Source organism: Erinaceus europaeus, chromosome 10 (genome assembly GCF_950295315.1).
Source record: "Erinaceus europaeus chromosome 10, mEriEur2.1, whole genome shotgun sequence".
Lineage (NCBI taxonomy): Eukaryota > Metazoa > Chordata > Mammalia > Eulipotyphla > Erinaceidae > Erinaceus > Erinaceus europaeus.
The window spans coordinates 80,620,687-80,645,862 of NC_080171.1; the positions used below are offsets into that span (position 1 = coordinate 80,620,687).

The window sequence follows — 25,176 nt, forward strand, 5'->3', positions numbered from 1 at the left end:
ACCCTAGATCATTGTGGGATGTAAAAGGTGGAAGGTCTGGCTTCTGTAATTGCTTCTCCGCTGAACATGGGTGTTGACAGGTTAATCCATATTCCCAGCCTGCCTCTCTCTTTCCCTAGTAGTGTGGGGCTCTGGAGAAGCGGAGCTCCAGACACATTGGTGGGGTCATCTGTCCAGGGAAGTCTCTGGTCGGCATCATGCTAACATCTGGAACCTGGTGGCTGAAAAGAGAGTTAACATACAAAGTCAAACAAATTGTCCAGCCTCCCTTCAGAGGATGGGACATTCTCTACTGTTGTTGACCCAAGTTGAGGGCTAGGTCCTATGGGGGGCCCACAGCGGGGTCTGTTTTGTTGTTCCTAATAGAGAATGACCGGTAACAAGGCAAGAGGGATTTATTTGAGGTCTAGGCTGAAGGGGCTTTTTAGAATAAGATAGCTGGTTCACCATGTGGGGAAAAATGTACTTTTATATCCACCTGCATTCATCTGCAAAAGACTTTCATGCCTGGGGCTCCAAAGATTTAAGTTCAATTCCTGACACCACCATCAACCAGAATTGTGTTCTGGCAAAAGTAAACAAAAACAACTGGTAGGTAAAGAAAACATTGGCATTTCTTATAAGATCACATTTCTCTTTTGTAGGAGGCTAGCTGGATGTACAGTTTTTATCACTGGTGCAAGTCGTGGCATTGGCAAAGCCATTGCATTGAAAGCAGCAAAGGATGGAGCAAATATTGTCATTGCTGCAAAGACTACACAGGCACACCCCAAACTTCCAGGCACAATCTATACTGCTGCTGAAGAAAGTGAGTGAGTGTAATAGTTACGCTTTTTCTTGAAATTTTCTTACCAGAGTTTCAATATGTAGAAGTTTGCTTGAGGAGTTGGGTAGTTAAGCAAGCGCACATACTATGAAGCTCAAAAATCCGTGCAAGGAACCTGGTTTGAGTCCCTGGCTCCCCACCTGCAGGTGTGTGGGTGTAGGGTTGCTTCACAAGTGGTGAAATAGGTCTGCAGGTGTCTGTCTTTCTCTTCTGCTCTCTATCCTCCACTCACAATTTCTCTCTGTCCTATTGAATTAAAAAAAAAAAAAAAAAAGGTGCCAGAAGTGGTGAATGTGCAGTGCTGGTGCAGAGGCAAAGAAAAAAAGAAAATTTGCTTGAGAGTTGAAAGCACTTTATAAATAGTTGTATCTCAGGGGGTTGGGCGGTAGCGCAGCGGGTTAAGCGCACGTGTTGCAAAGTGCAAATACCGGGGTAAGGATCCCGGTTGGAGCCCCCGCTCCCCACCTGCAGGGGAGTCACTTCACAGGTGGTGAAGCAGGTCTGCAGGTGTTTGTCTTTCTCTCCCCTTCTCTGTCTTCCCCTCCCCTCTCCATTTCTCTCTGTCCTATCCAACAACGAACGACATCAACAATAACAATAATAGCCACAACAAGGCTACAACAACAAGGGCAACAAAAGGGGGAAAAATGGCCTCCAGGAGCAGTGGATTCATGGTACAGGCACTGAGCCTCAGCAATAACCCTGGAGGTAAAAAAAGAAAGAAAGAAAGAAAGAAAGGAATAGTTGTATCTCTTTAAAGAATTATTTTGTCACCTTAGAACAAGAATTACTTTTCCTATTCCAGCACTTTTGAGAGATCCTATCTTGGGAAGGGTAATGGCTCTGGATGGAAGTAGAAAATGGGGAGCAGAGTGGAGAGAAGGAAATTTGAGAGGTAGATACTGTGAACACTTTGAAAAAGCTCTTCATGCTGTTTTTCTCTGCACAAATAACAAGTCATTATTTTAATAATTTTCGTGCACACGTAATTATCAACTACTTATACATGACATTGTTAAGCACAGAACCAGGAGGGAGGGCTTAAAATTTCAGGTTCATTTGATTTTCTTAGTATTATTATGTTAATAAATTTGTGGTTATGTTAGGGGAATATATATGAAGTATTCTTTTTAAAAAATATTTTTTACTTATTCCCTTTTTATTGTTGTAGTTATTATTGTTGTCGTCATTGTTGGATAGGACAGAGAGAAATGGAGAGAGGGAGAGAGAAAGATAGACACCTGCAGACCTGCTTCACTGCCTGTATATGTGAAGTATTCTATGAGTGAAATAATTCTTGGGATTTGTTTTAAATGCATTAGCAAAAAAACAATGTGGTACTCAGAGCAGACAAATAAAGACTAACAACTAGCAAAACATGACAAAAACAAAACAAAGCAAAAACAGTTGTTGAAAATAGGAGAAAATATTGGTCTCTATATATTTGAAATATTCAATAATAAAAGCTTTATTTGCTTGTTTATTTTTTTATTTATTTATTTACCAGAGCACTGCTCAGCTCTGGCTTATACTGGTGCAGGGGATTGAACCTGGGACTTTGGAGCCTCAGGCATGAGAGTCTGTTTGCATAGCCATTATGCTATCTACCCCTGCCCTATTTGCTTGTCTTAAAGAATTACTTATTCATTACTGAGAGAGTGAGAACCACAGCATCATTCTGGCATATGCATTGCCAGGGCTCAAACTCAGAACCTTGTGATGGAGGGTCAAACATTTTATCCATTGTTCTACTTCCCAATTAAAGTTTATTTTAATTAATTATTTTTATTTTACTTTGTTTCTTTTTTTTTCTTCTTCTTTAATGTGATGCCAAGGAATGGACCGAGGATCTCACACTTGCTTGATTGTACTGATTTGTCTTCCTACCCCAGTTTTTAAGTTCTGCTTATTTAGAGAGGAATAAAAAAAAGAGGAGAGGGAGAAATAGAGAGAGGAGATAAGGGGATGGGTGGTGGTGCACCTGCTTGAGTACACACATTACAATGCGCAAGGACCCGTGTTCAAGGACCCAGTCCTCACCTGTAGGGAAGATAGAGTAGGAGAGAGAAAGACATCTGCAGACCTGCTTCACCATTTGTGAAGCATCTCCCCTGCAGATGGGGAGCTGGGGTCTCAAACCCAGATCCATGTGCAGGTCACTGCTTCGTACTATGTATGCTCAACCAGGTGTGCCACCACCTGGCCCCACAAATGATTTTTTTTTTTAATTACATTCCTTTTTAAATTTTTCAATACAGTTGTTCTAGCTAGTCTGAAGCTAGATATGCATTAGTCAAATCTTTACCATTAAAGGGTTGAGCTACTAGTACTTAAAAGACATAGTTGTTACTATTGATTTCCGGTAATAGTATACTCTTTCCTTTTGACTCAAACTGAAAGATTTAATGCTCTTTGTTTATCTTTTGTAGTAGAAGCAGCTGGAGGAAAGGCCTTGCCATGTGTTGTTGATGTGAGAGATGAACAACAAATCAGTAGTGCTGTGGAGAAAGCAGTTGAGAAATTTGGAGGTACTGTCTTAATTCTGAAATAATTCTTGAATATGAAAATGTAGGTGAAACTATATTTAAAAATATTGTCTAAGTGTCTGGAATATAAGCTGGGATGACTGTTTACTTTTACAGGAATACAGGAACATAGTTTATAAATCAAGTAATGCTTTAATTATTTTGCAATTTTATTAGTGACAACATTGATTTACAAAATTATAATATAAAGGGTATAATTTCATACCATTCTCGTCACCAGAGTTCTGTGTCCCCATTCCCTTCATTGGAAACTCAAGTTATTTCTCCCAAGGTCACAGATATGGGCTATTATTTCTACAAGAGTCTGTCTATATTTATGTATATTTGCCCATTTTTTCCCATGGCCCCATCTTCTCTTTCTTTTTTAAATTTTTTTTCCCTTTTGTTGCCCTTGTTGCTTTTTTATTGTTGTTGTAGTTATTATTGTTGTTGTAGTTGATGTCGTCGTTGTTGGATATGATGGAGAGAGGAGGGGAAGACAGAGAGGAGGAGAGAAAGATAGACACCTGCAGACCTGCTTCACCACCTGTGAATCGACCCCCCTACAGGTGGGAGCCTGGGGCTCGAATCTGGATCCTTACGCTGGTCCTTGAGTTTCGCACCACGTGCGCTTAACCTGCTGCACTACTGCCCGACTCCCCTTCTCTTCCTTTCTAACTCATACCTACACCTATCACTAGTTCTGAATACCCCTCCCCTTTTCCTTTTTCTCATCTTCAGATGGAATTGGAGTTCAGAGCTCTCTGATCGTCTTTTACCTATCATTTCTCCTCTGCTGGGACTATGGACCAAATTTCTTTTCAGAGTGCAGGAGCTGGGAGTTCTGGTTTCTATAATTGCTTCTCCACTGGATATGGACATTGGCAGGTCAATCCATACCCCCATCCTGTTTCTATCTTTCCCTAGTGGGGTAGGGCTCTGGAGAGGTGAGGTTCTAAGATATACTGGTAAAGTTGTCTGCTCAGGGAAATCAGGATGGAGTCATAGTTGCATCTACAACTTGGTAGTTGAAAGGAGGTAAGATAGGGGGCCAGGCAGTGGGCTAAACGCATGTGGCGCAAAGCTTAAGGACCGGAGTAAGGATCTGGGTTGGAGCCCCTGGCTCCCCACCTGCAGGGGAGTTGCTTTCTCTTTCCCTCTCTGTCTTCCCCTCCTCTCTCCATTTCTCTCTGTCCTATACAAAAACAGCAGCAGCAATGGCAACAGTAGCAACAACAAGGGTAACAACAAGGGCAACAAAATGGGAAAAATGGTCACCAGGAGTAGTGGATTCATTTTTAGTGCAGGCACCGAGTCCCAGCAATAATCCTGGAGGCAAAAAAAGGGAAGATATAAAACAATAATATGATTAATCAACAGGAACTAAAAAGTCAGAATAGGGATTTTAGGGTGGAAAGAAGTGTGAAAGTCTATTTTAGGTATGTTCCTTGGGGCCTATGACTTTCGTAGTTTTTACTTGAGTTTGATAGCTAACATGGAGTTGGACAAAAATATTGTCTGAGAAGATGGTGTCAGATTTGAGAATGGGGGTAGAAAGTTGGACTAGGGCAGAAAGTAGCTCCCAATCTTGAAGAAAATCTATGTATACTATTAACTGTTTACCCCATCCACCTGACTCAGGGGCCATATATATTTATATTTAGCACAGGAGCCTGTGTAACTTCTGAGTTCCTGTTTGTTGGAGCTTGCAGTTATTGGCCACAGGTGGGAACATTCTAGGCTGTACTCATTTCAGAACCAGTCTTCCTCAAGTGGCAGGGTAGGATGACCCAGCTTCCCTTAGAGAGTGGGGAAGCCCCTACCTTTTTTTTTTTTATTCTTTTTTATATTTTTATTTATTATTGGATAAAGACAAATAGAAATTGAGAGAGAACAGGGAGAGAGGGAGAGAGATAGAGAGACACCTGCAGCTCTGCTCCACCACTCATGAATTTTTCCCCCTGCAAATGGGGACCAGGGGCTTGAACCTGGGTCCTTGCACACTGTAATGTGTGCACTTAACCAGGTGTGACACCAGCTGGCCCAGTCCCTACCTTTAATGCTTTTAATTTGTTAAAAAAAATTTATTAATATAATCTGCTCTATAGTATAGATTTAGGACCTTGATAATAATATACATCTATTCAAACAGTTCCCCATATGCCATTCATCTGTATTTCCCAGCTAATCTATCAATTTATGACTTTTGCTAATAACCCTAAGTGCAAGAACACTGTGTTATAGTGGGCTGACAGAGCTTTGGCTCAAGTGGAGCTTCTTTAGACCTAAAATCTTGTATTTGCTAAGAACCTTTCCCAGAGTAGTGTGAATGCCCATGTGAAAAGAGATAAGCAAATTCAAACTTAAGATTTTCTTATTGTTAAGGTTAGAAATGTGGAACGGAGAGGAAGCCACATTCATATGGAGCCTTTTTTCTCTACCTGCTTGTAAAAGTGACTGGTTAGTATCAGTTGGGCTTTACCAATTGGGCTTTACCTGACTGGCAACCTGAGAGGTGACCCACTTGGCTCTCAAATATGAGGTCCCAAGATTAATCACTAGTGTTACATGAGCCAGAGTGATGCTCTAATGTATTCTCACTCTCTCTTTCTCCTTCTCTATCTAATAAATAACTCATTTTAAAAAATTTCCCTAATTAGATTATTTGTTCATTTTAAAAAAAAAATCTTTATTTATTTATTGGATAGAGACAACTAGAAATCAAAAAAGAAGGGGGAGATAGAGAGGGAGAGAGACAGATAAACACCTGCAGCCCTGCTTCACCACTCACAAAGCTTTCCTCCTGCAGGTGGGGACTGGGGGCTTGAACCCAGGTCCTTGTGTAGTGTAACGTGCTCTTAAACAGGTGTGCCACCACCCGGCCTCTTATCTGTTCATTTTAAAAGGAAGATTTAAGGGATGAAAGTAGCTGGGGTTGATTTGAACCTTTTCCATTGATCATTCAGTGTACTTTTTGTCTGTCAGTTGAGAATTAGCTTGGAGCATGACATCATGAGAATGTCAGAGAGGCTTGCTACTACTTTTGCCTGATGTCTTTCCTAGTTTTTATTTCTACCCTTTGAGTGACTTAAGCCAAAGTTTTTAAGGATGTGTTTTCAGAAAACATTAGGAGTAGAAACTCTGTATTCCCAGCAACAACGACAGCAATAACAACAACGAAGATAAACAACAAGGGTAACAAAAGGGGGGGATTACATAATAAATAAATAAAAAAGAAAGAAACTCTGTACTAAAGAGTATGGAGGACCAGAATGATACACAGAGGTAACACATTTAATTATCATGTCTGAGGCTGCAGAGCTCCCAGATTCAATCCCTGGCACCACCTTTTGACAGAGCTGAATAGTTCTCTGGTCTTCTTTCTTTCATATATATATATTACTTATTTATTTATTCCCTTCTGTTGCCCTTGTTGTTCCATCGTTGTAGTCGTTGATGTCGTCGTTGTTGGTTAGGACAGAGAGAAATGGAGAGAGGAGGGGAAGACAGAGAGTGGGAGAGAAAGACACCTGCAGACCTGCTTCACCGCCTGTGAAGTGACTCCCCTGCAGGTGGGGAGCCGGGGGCTCGAACCGGGATCCCCAAGTCGGTCCTTGCACTTCGCGCCATGTGCACTCAACCCGCTGCGTTACCGCCTGACTCCCCTGTCTTCTTTCTTAATATCTCAGTGTCTTGAGAGAATAAATAAATTTTGGGGGCTGGGTGGTGGTTTACCTGGTTGAGTGCACATGTTACAATGCACAAGGACCCAGGTTCGAGTCCCCAGTCCCCACCTGCAGGGGGAAAGCTTCATGAGTGGTGAAGCAGTGCTGCAGGTGTCTTTCTGTCTCTCTTCCTCTCTCTCCCTACTTCCCTCGATTTCTAGCTGTCTATCCAATAAATAAATAAAGATAATGCAAAAAATTAAAAAAGAAAATAAATAGGTTTTTTTTAAAGACTTAAAGATTTTAGAAACAAAGGATTGAAGATAAGATCAATTTTTTATTACATATGAAAGAAGTGTGTTTGTGCAGCGGGTTAAGCGCAGGTGGTGCAAAGTGCAAGGACCAGTGTAACAATCCCAATTCAAGTCCCCAGCTCCCCACCTGTAGGGGAGTCGCTTCACAAGTGGTGAAGCAGGTCTGCAGGTGTCTCTCTTTCTTTTCCCCTCTCTGTCTTCCTCTCTTCTTTCCATTTCTCTCTGTCCTATCCAATAATGACAACGTCAATAACAACAAGAATAACTACAACAATAAAACAAGGGCAACAAAAGGGAATAAGTAAATAGATATTTTTAAAAAAATTTAAAAAAAGAAGTGTGCTTGTGACTGAAATGTTTTAGTGAGTATGACAGTTGTATTTAAACCATTATCTAGATATTTTGAGAAAGGAACATAACAATGTTACTCTAATAACAAAAGATATTTACTATAGTGTGATATAACAGTAGAAATTATTATTGAATGTCCTCTTTAAAGAATTATATGGGGGTTGGGGCTTGGCACACAACAACAGCAATGGCAACAATAACAATATCAACAAGGGCAACAACAACAACAAAAAAAGAGGGGAAAATGGCTTCTAGGAGCAGTGGATTCATAGTGCAGGCACTGAGTCCCAGCAATAACCCTGGTTGCAAAACAAAAAAATCAAGTGGTATTTGGCATGGCTACAGAGTCTTGCATTGTTTTATTAGCAGTTATACTATTAAAAAGAAATTTGTTGGGGCCGGGCACTAGCATACTCAGTTGAGTGCACATATTACCATGTACAAGGACCCGGATTTGACCTCCTCTATATCTGCAAGGGTGGAAGCTTCATGAGCAGTTAAGCAGGTTTGCAGGTGTCTCTTTGTCTCTGTCTCCCCCTCCATTCTCAGTTTCTCTGTCCTATCTAATAAAAATAGAGAGAAAGAAAGAAAGAAAGAAAGAAAGAAAGAAAGAAAGAAAGAAAAAGAAAGGGAGAGAGAAAGGAAGAGCTCTGGATCAGAAGGGAAAACTCTAAGCAGAACTTGGACTGGAGTTGGTTTACTGCACCAAAGTAAAAAGACTCTGGGGTAGGGGGAAGAGTTCGGGTTCTGAAACACGATGACAGAGGAGGACCTAGTGGGGGTTGTGTTGTTATGTAGAAATGTTATACATGTACAAACTATTGTATTTTACTGTTGACTGTAAACCATTAATCCACCAATAAAGAAATTTAAAAGTTAGAAAGAAAAAAAGAAAAGAAAGAAGGAAGAAAGAAAGGTCTACGAGATGGCACAGCATTAGACTCTCAACCATGGGGTCCTGAGTTTGATCCCTGGCACACATGTACTAGAGTGATGTCTGGTTCTTTCTCTCTCTGTCCTTCTACCTTTCTAATAAATAAAACTTAAAAAAAAATTTTTTTTAATAAAGAAAGAAAGGAATCTGTGAGACATCAGCTTCATACAGTTGATGTTTTTATTGATTTATTTTTCATTAAGTTTACATGACATTAACATAAAATTGATTATTTGAAAACAGGGATTGATGTTTTGGTGAATAATGCCAGTGCTATTAGCTTGACCAACACATTGGAAACACCTACAAAGAGAGTGGATTTGATGATGAATGTCAACACGAGAGGCACTTACCTAACGTAAGTTAAAGACGTGGGGAGAATTTTGCAGTATTTTCTAAGACAGCTAGGTAGAAACAGTTTTTAACAGATTAACAGTATAGTTCAAAATCTAGTAAATTATTTTAAAGGCCTAAAAGTATTCTAAGTCAATAGATAATATTTTCAATATTTAATTTTATCCAGAGTTCATTTTCTATGTGAGTCTTATAAAGACTATAGTATAATTGAGGCATTTTAGGATATTAGCTTGAATGATGACACAAATGCATACCAAATCTTCTGATTACTCAAGTCAACAATAATCTCTCCTGTAAAAAAACAAAACAAAACTTTGGTTTTAGTTTTATAAAACATAAGTTTGTTAAGGATCACATTTTAATATTACTGACAGAAGTCTACTACTATCTTGGGCAACACTGAAGAAAATATAGAAGACACAATGAAAACTTATGTAGTGCTGATTTTGTCTGGGTTGGTTAGACAATCTATACTTTTGTTTATTTGCTTATGTACTCTCATATCTTAGCAATTTTTTCTGTTGATATAAGGATAGACCAACAAAGAATTTGCTTGTCTGCCTTAAGTAATTCTTCTATGTATCTATTTTATATGTATACATGGAATAGTGTTTTGGTGTGAGACTCCTTTGTATTTGACTCAAATCCTATCCCCTGTTCTTCATGACTTCATGTTTCTTTTTTTTTTTTTTTTACTTTATATATTTTTCTTTTTTTTAATGTTTTTTTATTTATTTAAAAAAGGAGGCATTAACAAAACCGTAGGATAAGAGTGATACAACTCCACACAGTTCCCACCACCAGATCTTCGTATACCATCCCCTCCCTTGGTAGCTTTCCTATTCTTTTTTTTTTTGTAAGGTTTTATTTTTATTTTTATTTTTCAATCAGAGCACTGTTCAGCTCTGGCTTATGGTGGTATGGGAGGTTGAACCTGAGTCTGTTTGGAGCCTCAGGCATAAGAGTCTGTTTGCATAACTATTATGCTATCTACCCTCTGCCCAGCTTTCCTATTCTTTATCCCTCTGGGATCATTGTGGGGTGCAGAAGGTGGAAGCTCTGGCTTCTATAATTGTGTCCCCACTGAACATGGACGTTGACAGGTCAATCCATACTCCCAGCCTGCCTCTCTCTTTCCCTAGTAGATTGGGGTTCTGGGGAGGCGGAGCTCCAGGACACATTGGTGGGGTCATCTGTCCAGGGAAGTCTGGTCGGCATCATGCTAGCATCTGGAACTTGGTGGCTGGAAGGAGAGTTAACATACAAAGCCAAACAAATTGTTGAGAGTTTATTTTTTTTAATTTTTATTTATAAAATGGAAACACTGACAAGAGAGATACAATTCTCACCACCAGAACTCTGTATCCCGTCACCTTTCCTGATAGCTTTCCTATTCTTTTTTATTATTATTATTTTAATTTATTTATAAAATGGAAACACCAACAAGATCATAGGATAAGAGGGGTACAATTCTCACTACCAGAGCTCCGCATTCCATCCCCTCCCCTGATAGCTTTCCTATTCTTTAAAGCCCTGGGAGTAAGGACCCTGGGTCATTATGTGGTGCAAAAGGTGGAAGGTCTGGCTTCTGTAATTGCTTCCCTGCTGAACGTGGGTGTTGGCAGGTCAATCCATACTCCCAGCCTGTCTGTCTCTTTCCCTACTAGGGCAGAGCTCAGGGGAAGTGGAGCTCCAGGACACATTGGTGGAGTCATCTGCCCAGGGAAGACCTGTTGGCATCATGGTAACATGTGGAACCTGGTGGCTGAAAAAAAGAGTTAAGATATGAAGCAGAACAAATTGTTGACTAACTATGAACCTCAAGGCTAGAATCAATTGCAGATGAAGATTTTGGGTCTCTGTTTTGGAAATATCTAGTAGGTCTATTTCAGGTATATTCCAAAGGGCCTATGACTTCATTAGTTTTTGCCTGAGCCTGACATCTGATAAGCAGGTGGACCCAAGTTATTGTCTGGGGAGATGATGTCATGGCTGGAAAAGGCGATAGAAATCTGATAAAGGAAGAGAGTAGCTCCCAAATAAGGGAAAAGTGTATAAATATTGTTGATTGTAAACCCCATTGATTTGATCTGAGACCCATATTGAGCATTGGAGTCTATGTAACCTCTGCATGCCTGTAGATCTGAATTCGCATTTTGTGATCATGAGTAGGAACATTCCAAGTTGCACTAATTTCAGGACCCATCTTCCTCAGGTGGCAGATAGAGTATGTTATCCAACCTCCCCTTTGGAGGATGGAACATTTTCTACCATTGTTGATCCACATTGAGGGCAAGGTCCTATGGGGGTCCACAGATGGCTCTGTTGTGTTGTTCCTGATAGAGATGATGGGTAACAATGGAGAGAGGGATCTATTCGAGGTCTAGGCTCATCAGGTCTGTGTGGGAATCCCAGGACTTTCCAATTAGGGCCCCAGCTGATGGGGTGGCCTGATAGTGACTAAAGAGTCATCATTAAAGTATGCCAGTCGCTTGCCCTTATTCAACTTTTGTAGTCCTTACTTTGATAAGGTTAGCTTTGTAGTAACTGAGGGAAGTGTAATAGGGAGTAGGTGAAGAGGGTATCTATGTCTAAGTAGAAACTCTTTCATTATGTATATTATGGTGTCTTTTTAGGTCTTTCTACTGGCTTGCTTCATTTATTGGCTCATTGTAAACTATTGTGAACTTTTGATTTAAGGTATATATTTTGCCCTAATTTATGGATACATGTGTATGTATGCCCTATTATGGGACCTGGTCTATATCTAGGTTTTGAATCTTTGTTGGGAAGTGAACTACCCAGAATGGAATGAAGGAGTCCTGTGAAAAAGGAAAGGCCTCACCTGAGTAATGAGGCTGGAGGGTTGACATTTCACTCCTGATGTTTCTGAACACATTCCAAAGTGAAGCATGCTGAGGTGGTGCTCATTGCATTGAATAGGCTGGGATCAGCAGATGCAGTATCAGTTGGTATGAACTGAGAGAAGCATGTAGGAAAGTGACCCCCCACCCTAGAGGTTCCAGGACTGAAGGAAATATGGGCTTTATAGAGGAAGCAGGAGGTTCCTGCTGTCTTAGGGTTTAAGAAGGCAATAGATAGTTATTGCTATAACCAAATAATTTGGCATTTGGGTTAACTTTGAAAATCCCATTGTTAGGATTTGCTGTATCATACATACCTCACCATAATTTATGTGCTTTATGCTATTAATATATATCTGTATCTTATAAAGTAACACCACTGGTTACTTCTGTTTTCCTGGTCTAAGCTTTTAGGAGAGTTAACGTTTCAATGACTCAGCCTATGGTCTGTGCATGAAAAAGTTTGAGACAATCAATTATCCCCCCTCTCATTTTAATTAAATAGTGATTAATATGACTACAAGTTAATAGGAGTGTACATAAACACCATTCCTACCACCAAAAGACTGTGAAGCTGAACATCCTCCCTCATCCTCTGCCCAGAGATTTTTACTTTGATGCCATACTCCAAAACTCACATTCTGTGGTCATGGCTAGGAACATGCCAGGCTGCACTAATTTCAGGACCCATCCTCCTCGGGTAGTAGGTAGAGCATATTGTCCAACCTTCCTTTGGAGAATGGGACATTCCCTACTATTGTTGAACCACATTGAGGGCAAGGTCCTATAGGGGCCCAACAAAGGGGTCCATTTTGTTGTTCCTGATGGAGATGACCAGTGATAGTGGAGAAAGAGATCTGTTAAGAGGTCTAGGCCCATCATGTCTGTGAGAATCCCAGGACTCCCTGACTAGGGCCTTAGGTGATCGGGTGGCCTGGTAGAGACTGAAAAGTCATTATTAAAGTATGCTAGTCTCTTGCCCTTATTCAGCTTTTGTAGTCCTTAATTTGTCTGACAAGGTTAACTTTGGAGTGTTTGATCCTTTAGCTTTTGCATAGTTGAGAAGACCTTTAATATTCCCTCATATTTGAAGGACAGTTTCACAGGATACAAAAGCTGTGGCTGGAATTCTCTTTCTTTTTGTACTTTGAATATGCCATTCCATTCTCTCCTTGCCTCTGGGGTCTATGAAAATATATCTGATGAAAGATTGATATCTCTACCTTTGTATGTAACTTCTTTTCCCTAGCAACCTGCAATTTTTTCCGTTGTCATTGAGTTTTTATAATTTTAAAATAATGTGCCTTGATGTTGGTTGTTTTACATTCATGTACCTGGGTGTACAGTTGGTATCTTGAATAAGTGTGTTGTGAGGATTGCCTAGGTGAGGGAAATTACAACCAAAATTTCTCTGAAAATGGTCTCTGGGCCTTTGACCCTCAGTATTCCTGTCACTCTTATATTTGACTTTTTAAAAAATATTTATTTATTTATTCCCTTTTGTTGCCCTTGTTGTTTTATTGCTGTAGTTATTATTGATGTCGTTGTTGGATAGGACAGAGAGAAATAAAGAGAGGAAGGGAAGACAGAGAGAGGGAGAGAAAGAGAGACACCTGCAGACCTGCTTCACCACTTGTAAAGCAACTCCTCTGCAGGTGGGGAGCCAGGGGCTTGAACCTTAGGCCTGTCCTTGTGCTTTGCGCCACATGCGCGTAACCTGCTGCGCTGCTGCCTGACTCCTTATATTCAGCTTTTTATGGAGTCTGCAATTTCACAATTCCTTTATTCTTTCTAATTTTTCTTCTCCTTCATCTTTAAGTTGAAAGAGTGGACTTGATGCCAACCAGACTTCCCTGGAGAGACAACCAATGTGTCCTGGAGCTCCGTTTCCCTAGAGTCCTTCCCCACTAGGGAAAGAGAGAGACAGGCTGGGAGTATGGATCGACCTGTCAATGCCCATGTTCAGTGGGGAAGCAATTACAGAAGCCAGACCTTCAACCTTCTGCATCCCACAATGACCTTGGGTCCATACTCCCAGAGGGTTAAAGAATAAGAAACTTATCAGGGAAGGAGAGGGGATGCAGAGTTCTGGTTGTGGGAATTGTGCGAAGTTGTACCCCTCTTATCCTATGGTTTAGCCAATGTTTCCTTTTTATAAATAAAAAATTAAAAAAAAAACTGGACAAACTATCTTCTAGATTGGAAATTCTTTCTTCTGCATGTGTGAGTCTTATTTCCTAAGCTTTCTACCTGAGACGAACTGCACTCAGAGTGTCTTTGACTCCCTGCAGTTCTGTTTGAAGTTTTTATTTCATGCTTCCTAACTGCTTAGTGAATTCTTTTATAAAAATTTATTTATAAAAAGGAAACACTGACAAAACCATAGGATAAGAGGGTACAACTCCACACAGTTCCCACCACCAGAACTCCGTATCCCATCCTCTCCCTTGATAACTTTCCTGTTCTTTAACCCTCTGGAGTATGGACCCAAGGTCACTGTGGGATGCAGAAGGTTGAAGGTCTGGCTTCTGTAATTGCTTCCCTGCCCCGGCCAGTGGGGTGAGAACAGGGGCTAGGAACCCTGGGACCTGGAATGAAAGGGACAGGAGACACAAAGAATGACAGCAAGACAGGATTCTGATCAAGCTGCAAAATTTTATTGTGCTTACAGGCATTATAAGGCTTTGGGGAAGGGGGAGTGCAAGAGGAGAAGGAGGAGGGGGAGCAATTATCAAGGTGGAATGTCCCTTGCAACATACATAGCCGAAACTATGTCTATTAACTATAACTATGTGTTGTGTCACTTGTTTTCTGGTAAATGGCCTACCTGCGGGGAAATAGAAACTTACCTCGAGGGCTTTCATTGTTTCAAAGGCTTATCTTCTATAAAGCAGAGAATGGCTCTTGGCATCTCCTCCCTTCTTTTCAATTTTAACTGAGGCAGGAAATTGAGGGTGAGGGGTAGGACCTTAAGAGCAGATTTGGTGGGCATTAACCAGAGTGAGGGAGTATTGATCTGATTCCTCCCACGGGGTGAATAGAAACCAATCTTCCCGCATCTCTTGGTGTCTTTTGGGGAGGGGAGGGAGAGCCACAGTTTCCAGGGTGAAGAGAACTTCAAGGCAAACAATTTTTGTTGCTGACACCAACCTCCATGCAAATCAGGTTTGCTTCACGGGGGACTCAGAGGCGGACTATATAGGGTCCTCCCCCTGCAGTGCTTAGCCTCACACCCCTTACTGGTGTCTTTGCCCTGCCAAGGTTGGATGCCTCAGTGCATAAATCTGAGTTTTATGCCATCCGTAAAGGAGGTCTGTCACCCTCAGGTTCAGCTAGGCCTCTGTCAGCCAAATCAAGTCTATGATAATGTATTTGTAAGGGTTTTGATGGCAAGGAGTCAGTTTGCTGTTTTATAAAATCAGTAATCTTATTGAAAATAAAGGGTCCTAAGGTAATCATTAACAGAAGACTAATCAAGGGTCCCATAAGGGGCTCTGTAGTGACTCAAGACTATTTGTGGTGGAGTCTATAACCTGTTGTAGTTTGTCAGAAAATTCATGGGAGGAATATATAGAGTGTCCTAGCGTGCCACCAGCAAGTCTAAGGGAAGCAGTCAGTGGATGTGATGTCCAGGGGAAGAAACACAGCATGTCTGGTCCTCTGGTGGTCATCAGCACCAACTGATGAAATTTTTCTTCTTCATAGAGGGTCAGCTGTGGAACAAGCAAAACTAGGAGGCAAGGACCAGGTAGAGAAGAATTGACATGAAAATATAGGATGGTGTTGTACCAAAACACAGAGGAGGTGCATACACATTAGGTGAGGTTCCTTGAATATGAGGAATATTTTGAGAAAAGTGAGCTGTCAAATGAACATGCAAAGATGAAGTCAGCAGTGGTAGGTCAGCAGAAAGAGAAGACTTGGATAGGCTGGTGCGGTTCGCTGGAATATATACTGCCATGGCGTCCTTTGTGGTAAGGACTTGCCAACAGGGACTGTGGATTTTGCAAGAGCAATAATGTCATCCACCATAATAAAAGGAAAACAAACATGGACATCCAGTGTTGAAAAAAGAGAAAGAAGAAATATGTCTTTATGGCTGGAAAAGTGGGTGGCTTTGTCAATGAGATATAATAAATGGACAATTCGAATTTTTGTAAATATTAAAAAGTCTTAGTATAGTTACTTCATTGACACTTTAGCCAACTGAATACTGGGGGGTGCATTCCCCTTCTTTTTTTATTAATTGAGCTTAAGGATTTTAGTTTTTCTTGTTTGAGCTGTAGCCCACATAAATTTGGAAAAAATACCAACTGAGAAAAAAAATGTTTTTGTTTACTAAACATGGGCAGGTGAATCACAATCTGCCAGAGAGCATTGGCTTTTATCAATGGAGATTAATCTTAAAAGTCTGAATAGCAGGGTCTTAATTAAACAATGCAGGAGCCAGTAAAGTGCTCTCACTATGGCAGGTCAAGCGTTAAAATTTTAAGAGGCTTGTAAAAAAAATGAGAAAAATTTTAGGATATAAGTGACTTTCGGAGTCATCACACACCCATAAATAAAAAATGAAAAATGTTTAGTTTTAAATCTTACCATATAAGCAGTCAGTTCTTCATGTGCAGATGTACCTATAATTATTTACTTAGGGAGAGAACTTGTACCAATTGATGATCTAATGTTTAGAATTGGCTTGAGTTTTTTTAATATGATTTTAGAAGGCTTTTTATTAAAATATACCAATATGTTATAGAAAGTCAATACATAATGTGTGGACATGATAAAATGTTTATCATTTTTTAGCATTATTTTAAACTGATTAGACAGTTTAAGCACACTATTACAACTTAGTTTACTAAGATCTTTACTCATCACAAGGCTATCATGAGTAAGCGTAGATATAAAACTCAATAGATTTTGCTCTTTAGAACTCTAATATGGCAACTTAAAAGGCTAAAATAAAACCTCATAGCTTAAATGTTTAAAATAGTAATTTTGTTAAATCCGGATTTGCCAAAACAAATCTTTTATCAGACCAAAAACACCATTTGCCAAGAATAAATCTCTGACAGCATCTTAAAACAAACCAGATAATTTTTAAAAGCAGAGAGATATAAAGAGGAAAACCAGAGCAAAAGCCTCAGGCTAGAACATCATTAATATAACCACTGTGTTATTTTTCACTTACCTAAGCCAGTTCTACTTTTTTAGTTGAGAAGGTATTTTAAAACTTTTACATGTCAATAACCTTTCTGTCATTTTCCACACAGGAGATAGAGACACATCTGCAGTGTGTGATACCTAACTTGAGAGGCTCTGTTTGAATTTTAAAGAGCATAAATTTAAAAGTCATCTTTTTAACCTCCTGTAGCAATTCCTATAACCAGGATCTCTAAACCCAATTCAGTTTAACTAAATTTTTCTTTAAACTTTAAACAAACTTAAGTTACTTAAAGAGTTAACACACATTAGTGACATTGGTTCTCAAAACATCTCTAGTGTCAGACAAATGCCAAATTTGCTGTGGACCAATATCCACAAAACAGTTCACAGGACATTTTGGGGGCCCTCCAGAATGTACTGGAACTTTTTCAGTTAAATACATAGATAATTTGCATATCAATTTGGAGAAGAATTGTCACATTAAATACTTAAGACTTTTACTTTAAATCTTTAGCTGTATTAGCAAATGAATTTTTACCTTTATGTTACCACATAAGAACTGTGTTGGAAACCTTTTTTTTTTGAGTCACTTAAACAATTTTAAGTAAAATGTTAAACTTTGTTAGGATCTCTGCTTATCACAAAGCTATCACACCCTTAGGGCAGCTATGAACAAGGGTGGGTACACAACTTAATTTATCTTTTACTTTGATTTGGATAGGTAACTTAAAAAGCTAAGATAAACCTTATAGCTGAAATGTTCAAAATAAATTTTTACTGTTAACATTTCTTTTAGATGACCATTTTACACTAAATAATTTTGTTGAATCACATCTGCCGAATAAAAATTTTTATCAGGCCAGGAATAGCACGTTTAACCCTTTTTTCCTGGCAAGGCCACTGCTCTACCCAGAGTGGGTTATTAGAAAGCCAGTTAAGCATGGAATTTGTTACAAACAGTGGCAGTTGGTATTGGGGTGCTGTTAAGGTTTAGAATTTTCACAAGAGTGAGAGAGACTGCAGAGGCATTTTACCACGCCTAGAGATCTCAGAAAATCTTTTAACTAATGAATTGATGCTGATATTAGCTATCAGAAGGATGAAACTGTCCTATATTTTACTTTGGTAAAGGTGTGCCAACTCTATGAGTCGGGATCTTTAAAACCACATTTAGCTTAACTAAATCTTATTTAAAACTTAAAACAAACTTTAGTTACTTAGGGGTTAACACACATTAATGAAAACAAAGTTAGCACACAGACTTAAAACAGACATTCTTGGTGAAAAGAAAAATTTTCCCTTTGAAAAGCAGATTTTGGATTTCTAACTCACAGCCTCTCCATCCCACCCCACCCCCGCCCAGGGGCGTTTGTGGCTTAGGGGATGATTGACTGAAGTCTTTGCCAATCTGTGGAGCAGGAGCTCTGTGCCGTGACTGGCTGCGCGGATGGAACAGGCGGGCTTAGTTTACTGCCACGCATGGAAAAAAATCTTTGAAAGTTCTTTTTCTGGGCTAAGGTACATTTTACAGTTTTAAAGAAACAATTCATTAAATTTCTATCAAAAGTGTGTACTGGTTCTCTGATTAATAGCTTTTAAGTTAAAGAGAACGTCTTGTTTGATTGATTTCATTCTTTCTTTAAAGAATAGCTTGCTAGCCAGATAAGATCTCACTCAGAATTGGTTTAACGCTTTCTGAGAGCTCTGGGGGAAGCCAGAGGGAAAAAGCTGGATCTTTTTTGGCTGGCTAGTTTTAAGATAATGCCAAATCAAGAGCAGTTCTTTAACTAATTGTAAATGCTCTCATTTTTTTTTCTATTAATTTTCTAAGGCAAGCTGTTTTTTGTGCTAGTTGAGTTTTAGCCTTGGTGGTATAATCAGTAATATTGGCCAAGTCAAGGACCAGAGCACAAAACAGAGGGGTGGTGGCGTAAGGAGGTGGTCTGGACAAAGAAGAGCGTAGGGGTGGCTGGTCAGGATTATGATATTTGGCCATCTCTTCATCAAGGGATAAGGCCTCTTCAGGAGAAAGACTATCATCACGCCCTTCTTTGGTGTGGGGGTCTGAAGGTTGTCAAAGAGGGGTAAATCTTAACAGGAGGGCACTTAGCAGGGGTCTCCTGAATCAGGCATGGGAATAGAGACAGACTCACAAACAGAAGGTCGCCGGGAGTGTCCCTGTAAGACTTTTTCTCCCTCTCTCATGACTTCCTGTACATCAGGACAATGTTTATAGACTTTGAGTATATCATTTACTAAATTCCAATAAGAAAAAGCCTAGACTGGAATCTTTTCTGGACCAAAGGTCTCATAAAAATCTCTTAAACAGTTTCCTACTCTAGCCCATCTTTTTTCATCAATAGTCCCCTCTAAGGGAAAACATGGGCAAACATCACTCACAAAATAAAAAAAACTTCTTGAGATCCTTTTTCTTAACCCTTACTCCTCGTGTCTTTCATTGTTTCAAAGGCTTATCTTCTATCAAGCAGAGAATGGCTCTTGGCACTTCCCCACTGAACATGGGTGTTGACAGGTCAATCCATACTCCCAGCCTCTCTCTCTCTTTCCCTAGTGAGGTTTTCTTCTGGGGAAGCAGAGCTCCAGGACACATTGGTGGGGTTGTCTTTCCAGGGAAGTCTGGTTGGCATCATGCTAGCATCTGGGAACCTGGTGGCTGAAAAGAGAGTTAACATATAAAGCCAAACAAATTGTTGACTATACTTAGTGAATTCTGATTAAATATCCCGTTTCATGCTTTTTATCTTTTTTTTTTTTTTTCCTCCTCCGGGGTTATTGCTGAGCTCGGTGCCTGCACCATGAATCCACCGCTCCTGGAGGCCATTTTCCCCCCTTTTTGTTGCCCTAGTTGTTGCAGCCTCGTTGCGGTTATTATTGCCATTGTTGACATTGCTTTGTTGTTGGATAGGACAGAGAGAAATGGAGAGAGGAGGGGAAGACAGAGAGAGGGGGAGAGAAAGATAGACACCTGCATACCTGCTTCACCGCCCGTGAAGCGACTCCCCTGCAGGTGGGGAGCCGGGGGCTCGAGCCGGGACTTTTTATCTTTTAAGAGAACTTTGTTCTAAGATCTTCTTTTATGTTTCTTAATTATATAATGAAAAATTCCTTCAACTCATGTGTATGTTTCTCCATACTATGCTTAGGTTCTTGGAGAGTCTTCATAATAAGCTTTCTGTTCTCTTTCTCTGGTAGTTTCCTTACATTTGTAATTTCTTGGGGTCCCTCTGTTTCATATCTGTCTGACTGATATGGCATGGCTACTTTTTCTGTTTCTCTGGTTACTTTTTTGTGCTCATGCATTTATTGTGCTGGCTATTGCTGGCCAGCTGGGGGTGATATCGTTGTGACTTATAGGCTTCTCTTTGTTTATATATTTTGTGTTGCATGGGGTAGAGCTGAGAATGGACTTTCTAATGGTCACAAATGTTTCCTGTTTTTTTGGTGTGTTCTTGCCCAAAAGTGTAAGGCTAAAATCCCTATGTCAAAGATTGAAAGGTCGTAAACTCCCTTCTCTTTTTGCCAGTGTGGGGAGTATTTCATTTCTTGCTGTGCATAGTGACAAAATGGCACTGTACTGTGCCACCCGGAGCTCTAAATTCCTGTGTTCAGCTTAAATCCTGTGCAACCCTTTCGCTCCTAATGCACACAGGAGCACCGACCTGAGGCTGAGGATGTTTAAGTTGTAGTTGGTGGATTCTGTTTAGGTATATAATTGTGATAATTTTTTGTTTTGGGGTGAGATCTGATTTGATCCCTGTTACTCCATGGCCATGCCTCCTGGAAATTAAATATCTTTCATAGACTAAGTATTGATCTACAGGATTATTTCACAAGGATGCCTTTCTACATTTCCCTTAGTTATCAGTACATTTCACACTCAAACCATCATCTTGTTCGACCATAGAGACTTGGGTCCCAAACCTGCCGTTAGTCCTTCTCCTTTTCCCTTTTAAAATCCCCAGTTCTGCTGCAGTGGACTATAATCCATTGAAGTTTCAACCTGTGTTGTCCTTTGCTTTGTTTCTTAGAACCCATCTATGAATAAGATCAACTGGTATTCATCCTCCTTTTGGCTCACTTCATCTAACATAATTCTCTCTAGTTCCTTCCATGTTGTTCCAATGGAGAATATGTTGTATTTTTTTTATGGCTATATATTATTCTATCATGTACATATGCTACAGTTTCTTTTTTTTTTTTTTTTTTGCTACAGTTTCTTTAACCATTCACCTTTTGTTGGATACTTGTGTTGTTTCCAAATGCTGGTTGTTTCCAAATGTGTTGCTATGAATAGGCGTGTACATAGAATTTTAAAAGTCTCTTATAATTAATAATTTGATGAAAGAATTTTGATTGAATCTAAACATAATTTTAACAGGTGTTTAAAAATATAAAGTTTGGGCTATCAAGATAGTTCACCAGGGAGGGTGCTTGCTCTTGTGCATGATCCAAGTTTGAATCTGGATCATTTTTTGGCACCATTTGTGCAGTACTCCACTCTTTCTCTGCCTTACATTAAAATAAATCAGTATTTTATTTTTATAAATATGAGAACATTCTACAGATTAATGTCTAAGTTTGCTACTCTGTAGAAGAAGCTTAAAATATAACTTTAAAAAGGCGAAGTTGTTGGAAAGCTATTAATTTGATGTATGTTTTCTTTTTCTTTCAGATCAAAGGCATGTATTCCTTATTTGAAAAAGAGTAAAATTGCTCATATCCTCAATCTCAGTCCACCACTAAATCTCAATCCAATGTGGTTTAAACAGCACTGTGGTAGGTGATAGGATAAGGGGGAAAGTTTGGGGTCGTGGGGATGGAATACAGGATTTGTAATGAGGGCATGGTTTGGATGATTACTTTTGTACTAATTCAAAGTGTCTTTGATGCTATTACAAATTGTGTATAATTCCAATTGTGTATAATTAAAATTTCTATGCAACTTGAGCAACATTTTGGAAAATAGATTCTTAATCTTTTATGCAATAAAAATGAGGTATAATTTACATTCAGTGAAATTCACAGATCTTAATGATTCGATTTGATGAGTTTTGACAGACACCTACATATGTTTAACCAACATCCAAGTTAGAATATGTATTTCAGGGCCACGTGGTGGTACACCCAGTAAAGCTCTACATTTCAGAATGCACAAGGACCAGAGTTCAAGCCCTGAGTTCCCACCTGTAGGGGAAGCTTCACAAGCAGTGAAGTTGTCTCTCTCTCTCCCACTCTATCTTCTCCTTCCCTCTCAATTTCTCTCTGTCTCTATACAATAAATAAATAAATAAATAAATTTCCATTCTCCAAAATTTTCCTAAGACCTAGAAGATATTTTTTCTTAATATTTATTTATTTATTCCCTTTTGTTGCCCTTGTTGTTTTATTGTTGTAGTTATTCTTGTTGTCATTGTTGGATAGGACAGAGAGAAATGGAGAGAGGAGGGGAAGACAGAGAGGAGGAGAGAAAGATAGACACCTGCTGACCTGCTTCACCTCCTGTGAAGTGACTCTTCTTTAGGTGGAGAGCGGGCCTCCAACTGGGATCTTTACTCCAGCCCTTGCTCTTTGTGCCACGTGCATTTAACCCGCTGCGCTACTGCCTGACTCCCGAAGTTATGTTTTATTGAAAGTGATTTCTTTTTCTGTAAATTGGTTAAAAACTACTTATGTGGGAGTCGGGCGGTGGCACAGTGGGTTAAGTGCATGTGGCGCAAAGCACAAGGACCGGCATAAGGAGGGGAGCTGGGGGCTTGAACCTTTATCCTTAAGCCAGTCCTTGTGCTTCGTGCCACCTGTATTTAACCCACTGCACTATATCGCCTGACTCACTAATTACCTCTTTTAACTTGTATCAGATACTCAGTCCTGACTTCACCAAGATATACTGCATATGGAAAGGCATTTAAATAGGATCTCACATAATGAAATTTAAAAAATATTTTCAAGCATTAAAAAAAGAAAAAGCAATGGGGCTAGGCTAAGTGGTACACCTGGTTAAGTGCACACATTACAGTGCATAAATACCCAGGTTCAAGCCCCTGGTCCCCACCTGAAGGGCTGCAAGTGTCTCTTTGTCTCTTACCCTTTCAGTCTCCTATCCCTTCTCAATTTTTCTCTGTATCAAATAAATTTTTAAAAAATCAAGAAAAAAATTTTAAATATAAAGAAAAAAGCAGACTGATTAAAAAATGTAAGCCCATAATATTAAAAAACTTGAAGCTTGTGGACTGGGTAGATAGCATAATGGATATGCAAAAAACTTTCATGCCTGAGGCTCCTAGGTCCCAGGTTCAATTCCCAGAATTCTCTGTGTGTATTTCTCCCTCTGTATTTCTTTCTCTCATTAAAAAAAAAAAGTGGGGGTCGGGCAGTGGTGCAGTGGGTTAAGTGCACTTCACAGGCGGTGAATCAGGTCTGCAGGTATCTATCTTTCTCTCCCCCTCTCTGTCTTCCCCTCCTCTCTCCATTTCTCTTCTGTCCAACAACGAACAGCATCAACAATGGCAATAATAATAACCACAACGAGGCTACAAGAACATGGGCAACAAAAAGGTGGAAAAAATGGCTTCCAGGAGCGGTGGATTCATGGTGCAGGCACCGAGCCCAGCAATAACCCTGGAGGGAAAAAAAATAAATAAATAAGTAAAGTTTAAAAAAGGACGATTGAAACATATTACTGTTTCTTTACTCTTTTTTTTTTTTTTAATATTTATTTATTCCCTTTTGTTGCTCTTGTTGTTTTATTGTTGTAGTTATTATTGATGTTGTTGTTGGATAGGACAGAGAGAAATTGAGAGAGGAGGGGAAGACAAACCTGACAATATATGTTAAAATGGAAATATATAAAACTAATTTATATTTAGCTACTTCCATAAAAACTTTTTAAAATAGTCCATTTGTGGGAGTCAGGTGGTAGCGCAGTGGGTTAAGCACACATGGTGCCAAGTGCAAGGACCAGCAGAAGGACCACCAGATCCTGATTCAAGTCCCCGCCTCCCCACCTGCAGGGGAGTCGCTTTCCAGGCGGTGAAGCAGGTCTGCAGGTGTCTTTCTCTCTCCCTCTCTGTCTTCCCCTCCTCTCTCCATTTCTGTCCTATCCAACAGTGGCATCAATAACAACAATAATAACAACTACAACAATAAAATAACAAGGGCAATAAAAGGGAATAAATAAATATTTTAAAAAATAGTCCATTTATAAAATCATTTTTGTATTATTAAATAAATTTGGAAATATATATCAGAATCTATTAATACAAAAGAATTGGTTAATTATACACAAATTGATCTGTGTCTTAGTTAAATTGTTATTTTTTTGTGGTTTCTTTCAGCTTATACTATTGCTAAGTATGGTATGTCTATGTGTGTGCTTGGAATGGCAGAAGAATTTAAAGGTGAAATTGCTGTCAATGCGTTATGGCCTAGAACAGGTAAGTAATTAAAAAAATTATTTTTGTTATTGAATCTCTTTTTTTTTTCATTTGTTGATTTTAGACTCTTGGCATGCAACATGGCTAGATGATCTCAGTTTTTTTTTTTATAATTTATTTCTTTATTGGGGAATTAATGTTTTACATTCAACAGTAAATACAATAGTTTGTACATGCATAACATTCCCCAGATTTCCATTTAACAATACAACCCCCACTATGTCATACATCATCCTTCATGGACCTGTATTCTACCAACCCACCCACCCACCCCAGTCTTTTACTTTGGTGCAATACGCCAATTCCATTTCAGGTTCTACTTGTGTTTTCTTTTCTAATCTTGTTTTTCAACTTCGGCCTAAGAGTGAGATCATCCCATATTCATCCTTCTATTTCTGACTTATTTCACTCAACATGATTTTTTCAAGGTCCATCCAAGATCGGCTGAAAACGGTGAAGTCACCATTTTTTATAGCTGAGTAGTATTCCATTGTGTATATATACCACAACTTGCTCAGCCACTCATCTGTTGTTGGACACCTGGGTTGCTTCCAGGTTTGGGCTATTACAAATTGTGCTGCCAAGAACATATGTGTACACAGATCTTTTTGGATGGATGCGTTGGGTTCCTTAGGATATATCCCCAGGAGGGGAATTGCAGGGTCATAGGGTAGGTCCATTTCTAGCCTTCTGAGAGTTCTCCAGACTGTTCTCCACAGAGGT

At 39.5% G+C, this 25,176-nt stretch overlaps 1 protein-coding gene across 3 annotated transcripts in view; it reads left to right on the forward strand.

Moving 5' to 3' along the window:
• HSDL2 (hydroxysteroid dehydrogenase like 2) overlaps positions 1-25,176 on the forward strand; it is a 79,942-nt gene that overhangs the window by 18,003 nt on the left and 36,763 nt on the right. For 2 of the 3 annotated variants that reach the window (XM_007534755.3, XM_060199964.1), the window contains exons 2-6: positions 645-808; positions 3,256-3,354; positions 8,859-8,973; positions 21,693-21,796; positions 24,355-24,453. In XM_007534755.3, coding sequence (XP_007534817.1) covers positions 645-808; positions 3,256-3,354; positions 8,859-8,973; positions 21,693-21,796; positions 24,355-24,453 — 581 coding nt within the window. The remainder of the gene's footprint in view (positions 1-644; positions 809-3,255; positions 3,355-8,858; positions 8,974-21,692; positions 21,797-24,354; positions 24,454-25,176) is intronic. The other variant, XM_060199965.1, reaches the window with a different exon arrangement.